The sequence below is a fragment of the Lichenostomus cassidix genome, chromosome 1Aa, assembly GCF_008360975.1.
Source record: "Lichenostomus cassidix isolate B80296 chromosome 1Aa, HeHo_3.0, whole genome shotgun sequence".
NCBI classification, from domain to species: domain Eukaryota; kingdom Metazoa; phylum Chordata; class Aves; order Passeriformes; family Meliphagidae; genus Lichenostomus; species Lichenostomus cassidix.
In genome coordinates this window covers 51,924,965-51,937,342 of record NC_139480.1, presented here as the reverse complement: position 1 = coordinate 51,937,342, position 12,378 = coordinate 51,924,965, and the positions used below count along the sequence as shown (strand labels likewise).

Below are 12,378 nucleotides of genomic sequence, written 5' to 3'. Positions count from 1 at the left end.
TGAGATGATCTTTAAGGTCCCTTCCAACCCAAACCATTCTGTGATTCTGTGCTTCAGACACTGCCGAGTCCACCACTTAACCATGTCCCCAAGTGCCACATCTACACGTCTTTAAATACCTCCAGGGTTGGTGATTCCACCACTTCCCTGGGAAGCTTGTTCCAGTGCTTGATAACCATTTCAGGGGGAAAAAAATCATAAATGTCATAAATGCTGGTGCCACTATGTTTGACTGGGACAAGGACAAGTAGTGAAAAAGGACAGAAAACCTTCATTAATTAATACATTAGCTGCTGGATGCAAATAAGAAGTTACCAACTGAGATGTCTGAAATAAAATAAATGTGCCAGACAAGCCTGTTACCACAGAGAGTTAACTCTTCACTGAGACCTCCCTTCTGCAGTGCCAGGGTGCAGCAGGTATGGCAGGGGTTTGGATTTAGGGTTTTGGGGGAAGACTGCTGGTTATGGAGATCATGGGAGAAAGAGCAAGGAGAAGATGGCTGTGAAGAGTGAATTGGGGCAGTGAGAAGGGGAAGGATTGCCTGCAGAAAGGTTCGGATGTAGGATGTCTGCATTTAATTATGCTGAGGCAAAGCAAAACCTCCCTTCCAGTCCTGATCTATGCTTTGATCCTGTAACCTGCTCAATGCCTTTGCAACAACTAGCTTTAAAAAAAACCAAAAAGATCTCTCCAAAAAAAGGGAGAGTGGATACAGATGTTGGACTGTGGGATGCAAAAGGAGCTGCAGAAGTTTCTGGTAGCTGCTGTTCTTACTAGGTGGATAATTAGATAGGGGTGAGGCAGAATACATTGATATTTGAGCTACTGAGAAATATTTGTTTAAAATCCCACATGACACACACAAGTATGTTGTCAGCACCGTTGCCTTGTCTCAGCTCTAAATGTTCACAGGCTTGTTTTCCTTAATTTGGGAGAGAACACAGTGACACAGAGAGAGACTAACAGGTTTCCCTAAAAAAATCAAGAGGCTCCTCCTGGGCTGTGACGCATCAGTGGCCCTTCTGCTTCCTTCTTTCATCTCCAATCCTTCATGGTGGTCACACTGGAGAGTCAGGACATCTGTGAATCTGTGCAGGTAATGCCTAAGCAGTGTGGAAATGCCAGCTTTTGCCATACCCCTGGGCTGGGGGCAGATCTTTGGCCCAGCAGCCACAATTCCCAGAGGTTTCCATCTCTGTCCGCCTGTCATGTAGCGTTCAGCAGTTTGCAGGATCTGGCTGTGCACGCTGCTCATTGTCTCCAGCTCTTAATTATCCTGTCACACTTCCCTGTCTCTTTAGATTTAACTGCTGTAAATTAAAATGTTTTGCAAAACTGGTGTGGTTTTTCAAGGCACGAAGGGTTTCCGGGAGCAATGAGTTTCTCCTTGCGTGTTGCTACTTGGGGATGCTGTTATGAATCTGAATTGCTACTGTTGGCAAACAAAAAATGATTTGAAATGTATTAGCTGGAGAAAAGTGATTTAACCTTCAGGCTTCTAACAACAACATTTATATTTGGTGTAAATTGCTTGGAGCAAAATCTCTTTCGCAAAGAGGATTATCATCAGGAGTTCAGTCTGGCTGTAAATGTGCCCATCTTTGAATCAAAGGATTTTATTTCTTTATGCTGCATTAGCTTCTATAGTGCCTGTACAAAGGGTGGATTATGACCTTCCTTTCAGTTCTGTAGCTAAATGAGAGGAGGTTTATCTTTATTGTTGCTGTTAGGTGACGTTAAATAACTGTGGAAGTTCAACAAACCATAAGGAACTTTTAATTTTTCCGTAGAGCAGCCGTTTTAACATCCTCTGTGATTTCATTTTCTGCCATCAGTAAAATCCCCCCGACTTCATAGGCTGCACAAATCTTTTCAGTGCCTAAAGACCTTTGGAAATATATTATGTAACTTCAGTGTCTCCTTGCTGGTACTTTCTGCTTGTTTGTGTCAGCAGCAAATGGTGCACAGTGTTGTACAGCCATTTTCTGCTCTGATTCACTGTTGCTTATTACTGAAAATGCAGAAAATAATTTAAATCCAAAGGCTCAGATCTAATCTATTTCACATTAATCCCAGTTGAAACGTTGGTCATTGCAGTGGAACTTCCCTGGTCGTGAGTTTGGCCCAGAAAATGAAATAAAAGGGGCTGAGTGACCTTCTCCTGGTATTACTGAGGAGCCAGGAGTTAAGTCATTGTGATGTAAAACAAATCACTGTTTCAGCTATTTCTGGCATGCATGGTGTGTATTTACTTTCTGATGATTAAACTAGTAACAAATGCTTTCAGGCAAAAAACACGTGTTAGCAATAATTGCTTTTATGTTTTATAATTACTTGCCTAGTTTGGGGAGTCTCTGTAATACATCCTGGGACAAAATGTAAAAGAGAAAATAATTATATGAAGATGTATTGTTCAGGCATCCCCAGTGTGCAGTGCATTTGAAACTCATAAAATAATTAATAGACTGAAGAATTGAATTGATGAGACAGAAATAGTCTGTGACCACATTATACTGATTTTTCTGACCTCAGCTATACAAGTTCTCTGAAACAACAGAGGATTTTTTCTTTCTCTGTATGTTCCAGGTTAATTATGGCTCTTCCAGAATCCTGATTAAAGAAAACTATTTTATGTATGATTGGATATTTTCACCCAAGATTAAAAATTTATTTTCAGAAAGTGGCCTGAAATTATTTTGTCTTAAAGGACTCTTGCTCTCTGTAGCTTAGTTTCAAAAACTATTCCTTGTCATGAAGTGTAATTTTGGTTGAAGCTGGTTCATTACATATAATACGATGTTTAGAAAGAGTTATCTGAACAGGCTAACCCTCTCGTTTACAGAAATTACATCCCTGCATAAAGTTGTGTGAGAAAAAGCTTGTCAAAACAAGTCTAAGGAGACGGAGGTGCCAGAGAGGCCATTTTTGAACCTTGATGTACATTTATAGGCATTTATAGGCATTGATGTACATTTATGGTCCTTGGCTCTTGCACTAAAAACTAATTTTTTTTTCCACTTTATGCTGTCAATTTGAAAAGACAAATATCTCAACAGATAAGCTTCTGAAATGGCTGCTGTCCTAGTTGAGCAGGGCAATGATCCAAACCATGCTGAAACATTCCCCTCTTCCAGTCCACCTGCGTTGCTCATCCTCCCTTCTGCTGTCCCTCCTTGAGAAGCCGTGGGCAGCAGCAGTGGCAGCGCTCACTGAGGCTCAGATCCACATCTCTCTTCCCACCACTCTGGCTCTGAGAGCAGCCAGACTCTGCATGACACCATTGTGATCTGGATGCAGATTGGCATCACTGAAATAGGGGAAAGACGAGGGCAGTGTGGTAGTTGTTCTGTCAAATGTCACCTAGTCATACCTGCTCACGGCAGGGGGAAGTTCTCCTGTGCTATTCTGCTGAGGACACGAGGGTTTTCTTTTGCAGGAGGGGAGTATTGGGTTGGTAGGATTAGGATTCCCACCTGTCCTCGTCCTTTGGCACCAGATCATGGCTTTGTTTGTAGCTCATCCTGTAGCTCATCCCTTCTGCAGCCCATCCCTTCTGTTTGATCCAGAGGAGACTCCCAGAGGCAGCAGTACCAGCTTTACCCTCAGAGCAGCTTGTACACTGCAGGGATGCTCCGTGGGGTTCCTGGCTCAGTGGGATTCCTGGCTTGTGGATTTTTCATGCTCTGGGAGAAGATGAGTCAGCATCAGAGAGATGTGTGCTGCTGCAGAGATGCTGCATTCAGTAATTCAGGTGGCATCAGCGATTACCTCCCTGCTCCTGTTAGTGCCTGAACCATCTGAATTGCCTGTCATTACCCAACTGAAGTGGGTTTCAAGAAGCCCTTTCGGGGGCTTTTCTCCACAACTCAGTGGCTTTCTCACTTCCAGGCAGTTTTGGAAGAGCCAGGAACCTCAGCCTATGAAATATCCTTCTTTACCTCACTAAGGGTCAGCTCACTGCAACTTCTGACTATAGTTCAGGCAGTTCTGCCAGACACTTAATCCCTTGTAGTTTAATTGACTGGAAAACAGTCAAGTGCTCAGTATTGACTATTTATTCCTTAAAATGAAGGGCCGAGTATAACCTTCTGCAGGAAACAATTTGAGTGTAAAAAGCCTAAAAGGCATGCATGTAGTTCTCTCTGTTTTGAAGCAGACCTCCAAAGGGTCAGGTCAGCAGGCATTGCTTGGATCACACCCTTTGACCTCACAAATCCTCTGGTTCCTTAAAATCTCCATAAGTTCTTCAGTATTTTCTTTGCAAAGGCCAAGCAAAATCAGTAAGAAGAGAGAAAAATCAATAACCCCCTCAAAAATACTAAAAAAACCCCCAAAGGTAGTTTTACACAATAAAAATTCAAGACTGAGTTGAAAGGAAAATATCTTAGCAATCCTGAATATAAACTGGAATCTGCCTTGGAACCTAATAAAAGCCTCTTTAAATTTGCATGACCAGTGGAATTTCAGGGATCTGTCTGAACATATCAAATTGCAGCATTCTGGCTTCTGTGTCATGATCTCAAAAAATGAATTTGTTTCTGTACATCAACCAAATTCACAGATTTTCTTCCCTGAGAATTAGCACGGCATCAGATGAGTACAAGATTTTTGTATTTTCTTCTGAAGCTCACTTAGGAAATAGAAAAATAAATGTACTGCCAAGAGACTCGAATCTTCTCCCATGATAGGCAAGCACCATCTCATGCTTTGTGGCTTTTTATTGTGGAGGAGGCCTTGAGCAACTGGATCCACCATTGAAACTGCCCTTACTAACTCTAGGCTGTCTAACTTGGACTGCCTTGTTATGGAAAATAGAAAGGATGTGATTTTCCTTCCCTTTTAACACTAGCAGGTTAAGCCAGTGATCAAGAGTAACAGCAGATTGCCTTAGAAGTTTGGTTTTTTCAGTGGCTGTGTTTGGTACTTCCATTTTCATCATACCAGACTGGCTTGAGAGATTACCTTGTTGGTTTTCTTTGGAATCAAACATTCAAAATGGTCTCAGACTAGACGGAGAACTGTCAGTTATATGTGCATGTAGTCCTTCTCAGGAATACTTAATGAAATGTGGCTGCATGGTTAATTATAGGGACACTTCACAGTAGTGTGATTTATTTATTTTACTATTCCAGCAGGCATTGAACATCTGGCCAAAACAAATGAAGTTCCTTTTAGATAGCTGAAACAGGGAACCCAAATGAAACAACATAATAAATTGATGTTCACACATTGAAGCATTTAACAGTTATTTGTGCAATAATGTACAACTATAAGGCAAAGCAGCAATGTTTAGTGATGCAGGTTGGAAATGCTCTCCACTTCTGAAGTGTGGCAAGGAGAGTAATTCCTGTGGCAATCTCCAAGTTTGCAGTGCAAAGTGCTCTAATATGATCTTCTGAATATGAATTCAAAGCAAGTATCCAGTGGCTGGAGATGGTCCTTATATTTTATCTTTTTGTTTCCTGTTGTTCAGTGGGATTTGTATCACCTCTAGTGACTCTCTAATTTTTCTACATTGCAGGGTATGGTCATGCCAAATTTATGGGGTCTTTTGTCTTCTTCTGGCTAAACTACTACCTCCTTCTGGCCCTGCATATCTCTCACACTTTTCCAGGCTCTGCAAGTTCCTGTCTTCCAATGAGTCAGTTTTTCCCAACCCGAACGAGATGTGACATTTTGTTATAAATAAGTTAATTATCCAACAGTTTAACCTGTTGGTTTAACTTCCCAAGTGGCCAGCTCTTTAATAAGAACAAGGTTTTTAATAGGCCTAGATGAGCCTTCTGCATTCATCTAAGTTATAATCTAGACCACATCTGAAAGTAGGCTAATAACCAAATTCACTGAGCCAGAATACCCACAGCTATTAGTTTGTAAAATAAGTGTCCCTGAGAAGTTGTTCTGCTTGGCCCACTTTCTAAACTGAATTCTACACCTGATGATTTGTCATGGATAAAGAAATTTGGGGATTTTCATTTGTTTGATGCTAAGTTCTGTGGTCCCAGGCAGCACTGGGAAAGAAGAATGATATTTTGTTAGGCTTGACTCCCTAGTTTGTGTCTCTGAAGCTCCTGCTGGAGGAAGAGAAGTTTTTCTGGGATACTTGAAGATCATCATTCTGGTGCTTGAATATGTGATTGACAGTGTTCTACTATCCTTGTTTCCTTTTGTTTTGAATTCTGTAGGCTTTTCCCAAAACATCTCCTGGTATTTTTCATGAGCCTTTCCCTTGCAGTGTGTGTTTGCTGTGGACTGCCCCTCTCCAAAGATAGTTGTTTTCCTTCCGTTGGGCTAATAGGGAAGAGGGGCTTTTCTAAGAGGATTCAGTCCAGCTTGTTTGTCATTTAATCAACTTAAGAGTTTGAATCAGGATGGCTGGAGACATACAGGCCTGAAACCATTGCATCTGATTAAAATACTTAACTGGGACATGTCATGTGGGAGCCTGGTCAGTGTCATGGCGAACAACATGTCAGTGGATCTCCAAAGGGGAGTTCAGCCAGCCTAAACTCTGCAGAGGGTCTGTCACATCTGCACTCCTTAGGGTGAGCTGGCATAAATTTTGGCCACAGCAGCTGATAAAGGGTGGTGACCTGCAGGTGGTATTGCAGTTGTGCAGGGCAATGTCATTACACTTTATCTTCCATGAAGAAGAGCTTTCTTCAGAGTGTTATTCCAAGCCGAGGCAACAGGAAAAGACTGAGCACAGCCATGAGTGATGGCTGACAAGGAATGCCATAGGCACAGTGGAATTGAAGTGGAAAACACAGCAGTGTTTGTGAGGAAATCTCTTTCTCCTTTGTCTTGTATGGATGGCTGTGTATCTTCGTGCTGCACTTCACAGTAGCAGATAAACAGTGTTCAGCACTGCAGTGAGCATCTCCTGCTGGGAGCCTTGGACAGCATGAGCTGTGTTTGACCTCTGTGTGCAGCTGTGGTGTCACATGGAGGATAAGGCTGAGCTTGATTTTTTTTAAGCTTCTCAGCTTTCTATGGTTTATTGTCACAATAAATACTTTTCAAGAAGTTCATCTTTAAAATTGCCATTGGCCGAGCTAATGTGAGCTGCCGTAGATGACTAAAAAGGTTATCTCAAAAGCCTTTAAAGCTTTATTTCTGCATCTTCTCAGGTACCTGCTGCAGGAAGGGACTGAACAAGAAAGCACCATGTCTTCAGTCTCAGCTTACTACAATGGAAAGACCGTACTTATCACAGGAGCTACAGGTTTCATGGGCAAAGTTCTGGTGGAAAAACTCCTGCGCTCCAGCCCTGAAGTGAAAGCAGTTTATATTCTTGTCAGGCCAAAGGCTGGACAGTCAATGCAAGAGAGAGTGGCCAACATGTTGAAATGCAAGGTAAGTTCATGTGGTTTGTTCTGGAATCTAATCTGAAGGCCATTTAGCTGGGCGAAGCAAAGGGCTGCTGTTTTACTCAGTTCACGAAGAACAAAATGCTGACTTCTGCTGTAACTACTGTGTATTTTTTCTGTCTCTAAGACAGACAACCCAAAGAATTGTTCATGAACAAACCCGTATCTGTCTTATTTTGATAGATGCTGCAGCATTTTACACTGTAATGTTGTAATCTTTTTACTTCCTTTTTGCATGACCTCCAACTGTGTGGCTTGATCCTGCTGAGCTTTTGGTTAGCCATCCCAGGGAGGAAATCCAGATCTGTGGTGGAAAGCAGGATGTCAAAGCCCTTTGCTGTATTTAATGTAAGAGTTTGTAAGGAGACACTGACTTGGCCTGAGGCCCTCAGGGTTCTAAAGATCCTCTGGATCTTAAGCCAGTGGTGAGGTTGTGAACTTGCTCAGACTCCTTCAGCCACAGTAAACACCAGAGTTTGAGCTTGTGCTTAATGCAGGTGTGAATTTGTACATAGCTGATGTGAAATGAGAGGAAGAGACAGATCTGGCCCTAGCAGGCAAAGACTTACTTGGAATTAATCTGAGAAATGTCAACTTATCTTTATAGAGGATTGGTCAAAAAGTTGGAAGAAAGCTTGACTGAAAGCTCCTCCTTTTACAGAAGTTAGAGGTAAAATAGACCTGTAGATGACTTTGAGACAAGTAGGTCTGGCAGAAAACGTGTATTTTTCCTTTAAATGTTTTGAGGCATCAAGCTAGAAAAATCTTACATATGTCCAAGAACTGAGTTTGATTGGTTTTGGTGTGTTTTTAACAAAGGGTGGATTGTTTTCATATTCAGGAAGAATTGTGAGTGATAGGAAAGGAAACAGAGCCTTGGTTGCCTTTTGCAAGTCTCTCCTAGAATGTGACTTAGGTTGGACAAGACCCTTAAGGTCTTTGAGTCCAACCCTTCATCTCTCACTGCCAAGCCCACCCTCAGCATTCATCCCTGTGGATGATGGGTTTCCATCACCAGCTGACAAACCCCAAATGTGGTGTGTTTTTTGCCTTCTGTGTTTTAAAATATTGAGGAAATCATAAACCGAGGTATTTATCAAGACTTCTGTAAGCTTTGTTTGCATTTTATGTATAAATACTACTGGCTTATCTCTTCAGTTGGCCAGCACAGCTTGGTGGTGGTGTTAGCTCTAGGTGAGGTTCCCTAGTAGGTGTTTTGTTGCAGCTGTATTAGATGTACCCATTTTTCTTTCCTAGCATGTGTCAGCAGTTTCAGACATGCCAGCAGCGAACAGGACCTGATAACCTCTCCTTGAACCTTTGGCAGCTGCTTCAACGTGTTTCAAGGGAACAAAAGGAGCAGGCAGAGCTCTAAGTTAGGCTGCTGCAGCCTTGGAAAGAAAAAACTCTCCCAAGTCAGCCAGATCCTCTCAAGGAAGAAGGTGTTTCTGATGCTGATCCTCTTAAAATTATTCAAAAATCCTTGCTTAAGGCAGAGACCCTTCTCCCTGAAGGTGTTTTTCATGTACAAATGTTGGCAGCCTAGGGGATGGGTTTTTTCTCTAGAAATTAAACTGGTAATTCCACTAACTGTTAATTTAATGACAGGCGAGGAGTGTAGGAAACATTATTCTTAACAATTTTGCAGGTCTTTTCCAGTTGATCGCAATCTAGAGACTGCCCTTTTGTTTACAGTTGTGGTTTGCATCCTCCAGTGTGGGAAATCCCTGAAGTATATAACAAAAATGCCGCAAAAGTTTGTTCCAAATCTTCGGACAACATTTGCATTTGAAATTTCTGATCGTAATCTCTGATGAGATATATTGGAGTAAGCACAGGAAAATTCAGAATAAAATCCTTTCTCTTATTTATATGTACCTCTATAATTTCTAAACTCAGGTGCATAATTATTCCTTTCCCCCACAAACTACTGGAGGATTTAATGCAAAACAGTATTTGTATCTGGGTTTAAGAGAAAATACTTTATTTCTTCTTTCATGTCCTACCCTGTGTAATCTTCTCTACACATCCATAACACATTCACTTTGCAAGTAACTCTTCTTCTGCATTTAGCTTTGACCTGGTATTGTCCTCTGGCTTGTCTTGTTTTCACATCCAGAAAGGAAATATTCCAGGAACCAAAGGAACAGAGAAAACCAGGTTGCCAACTTCTAAATATTCTAAACAAAGAGATAAAATTAGTATTTGAGAGGAAGTCAGATGAAAGTGGAGAAGGAGATTGGTTAGGATTAGTTGCAGTGCATATTGTTTACACTCTCCAGGTAAGGTCCTCTGGGGACTCCTGATTTTTGGTAGCACTTACGAATATTTTGAAAGAACTTGCCTAGAATTTTGATCCCTCTTCATTTATCTCTGTGAAATGTGTGTGGCTTTTATGGTGATACCTGCAAGGTTTTAAACCTTGCATCTTCCAACCTATGCTGGAAGATGACTTCTGTTAAATAGAGGAGCAGCTGTGAATTACAAAAGGGTGATGCAGTGTGAATGGGCAAAATAGCTTAGTCTGTGCTTTTCAACAATTGGTTTCTTGGAATTTTTCAACTTCTGAATCCAACGTGAAAAGTAAAGTACAAAAAATAGTTTGGGCAAAAATGAGCATTTTTTGACTGCATTCTGTAGCTGAATAGACTTTGGAATGTAATATAATGCTGCTTTCCTCAGGTCTAGTAAAATTAGTTTTACATGTAGATGCATCAGTTCATTAATATGCAATGTATAATGAACAGATACTCAATTATCTCAGCATCAAATCCAAAACCAGCATGGTGACCTTGCCTTTTTATGAAAGGAGATGTTCTATTTTCCAGCAGCAAGTCCCTAAGGGAATGAAGCTATTACCCTGTGCTTAATGAAATGCCACGTCTGCCTTGCACAAAGCACAGCTGGTACACAAAAAACCCCTCCAAATTCCAGAATTGGCTGCAGCCTGGATGTGTCCAGAGATGTAGATAATGAGGCAAAGCTTGACAAGGCTGTATAATCATTAGTTGTTGGGAGGTGTGTGTTTATCAGAGGTAGGGAATTGTTTTGAGGAGCAGTTCTTGCTGCCTGCTCCCTCTGTGCACAGAAAAAGGCAGGAATGTTTGGAGGGGTTGTCAGATTCCCTGGAGAGCAGTTACTGGGCTAATGCTGAGTCACTGGTTGTAGCTTTCCCGTTGTCCCTGGGAGAGCAGAACATTTTCCATGCCCTGCACACAGTGAACCAAGGCTGCTTGCTGCTCTCAGCCTGTTTTTCAGATATATTTGTTCAGCGTTCCTAATTAGAAAGATCAGTCAAAGTGGGGAGTGGAAAAGGCTTTTATTAATGTCTCTGATAACTCAGAGAGAAAATGGGGAGGCTGTGAGGCTGCTGAAAATGGGGAATTGGGTGTGACTGTAAAGTGCTGTTGCTTTTTCCTGTCATCCAGCCACAGTTAACCCTTACAGTTACCGTGGATGCCACAGACAGACCTTCTCTTCCCTGCAAAGCTTTGTCTGGACCTGCACATTGGGATGGGCCTGACCACTGCAAAAAGCAGATCCTCAGTGTTATCAGACACCTTTGCTCCTTCAGCATTTCCTCGTGAAGTGTGCTGTGTTAATCAGCAAACATCCAGCAAGGCCCTCTGTTAGCCCTGTTCGTCTCACCAAATCGTTCCAGATTTATCTTTTCCCATCTCCTATGGCTATCCTTGTTTTTGCTTCCTCACTCATCACCATAAACAGTTAAAGTTCTCCATGCCAAACCAGTGCAGTGTCATCTGGAACAGCATCCCTGGAATCTGCTGTGACCACTCTAGAGGTGCCTGTACCTGGATCAGGGTTAAGGAGGTTTTTAGGTTGATGGAATATGGCAGTCTTAGGTCATAGGTTGGACTCGATGATCTCAGAGATCTTTTCCAGACTCATTGATTCTCTGATTCTGTAAGTGCCCCATCCCTGCAAGTGTTTAAGGCCAAGATTGCAAATAATATATTTTCTGTCTCTGAGCATTTGCAGAACAAATGAGTTATAGAATCATAGAGTCATAGAATCAGTTATCTTGGGGAAAAAAAAACCTTTTAAGATTATGGAGTCCAACTGTTAACCCAGCACTGCCAAGTCCACCACTAAACCATTCCAGCATCACATCTTCATCTCTTCTAAATACCTTCAGGAATGATGACTCAACCACTCCTTTTGGCAGCCTGTTCCAATGCTGGATAACCCTTTTGGTGAAGAAATTTTTCCTGATACAAAATCCAAACCTCACCTGACACAACCTGAGACTGTTTCCTTTCCATTCTGTCACTTGTTACCTGGGAGATGAGACTGACCCCTACTTTGTTGAAACCTCTTTTCAGGTAGTTGTAGAGAGCAGTGAGGTACCCCCTGAGCCTTCTTTTTCCCAGGCTAAACAAATCCAGCCCCCTAAGCCACTCCTAGGACTTGTGCTCCAGACCCTTCCTGAAAGCATTTCCATCTGCAAGAAGCTGTGTCCCATATTACATCACTTCTCCTTGTACTCCTGCCTGTATCTTTCCCTGAAACATCAGTCTCTGATCACCTGGAGATGCAGTTCTGTGGTGTTTTCAGCACAGTTCCTGCTGATCTTGCCCCTTAAAAGCAGAACTTGCAGTACTGGAAGCTCTAGGAAGGATTATGACCTAATGGTGCGATACGTTGTCTTTTATTAAAACAAGCAATGCTGCTGAAAGCCAGACAAGCCTTGGGGATGCCATTTGTCTCCAGGTCACAAGCTCTGCCAGATGGTACAGCATTTGAACCTCAGTTTTATCACTGTCAAGGAGAGGTCACAGTGTAATGCTCCATCTTTGCAAACTGCCTTCAGTCCTTTGGCTCCTGCGGGGATTCACAGTAGTAAAGTTACTCTTTTAAAATAAATGGCAGTTTTCAGTTTTCTCCAGCTGTACAAAGGCACGCAGTAAATCACAAGGGAGTTAAGAATGTATAAATGGCAGAGGATTCTAAACAAAAAACAACACAGTGCTATATGAAACTGTAG

General features: G+C 42.0%; 1 protein-coding gene across 3 annotated transcripts in view; it reads left to right on the top strand.

Annotated features, from left to right (window-relative positions):
* FAR2 (fatty acyl-CoA reductase 2) overlaps positions 1-12,378 on the top strand; it is a 112,885-nt gene that overhangs the window by 46,839 nt on the left and 53,668 nt on the right. For all 3 annotated transcript variants that reach the window (XM_085048954.1, XM_085048953.1, XM_085048952.1), the window contains exon 2: positions 7,134-7,359. In XM_085048954.1, the coding sequence (XP_084905080.1) occupies positions 7,171-7,359 (189 nt within the window). In that variant the 5' untranslated portion in view covers positions 7,134-7,170. The remainder of the gene's footprint in view (positions 1-7,133; positions 7,360-12,378) is intronic.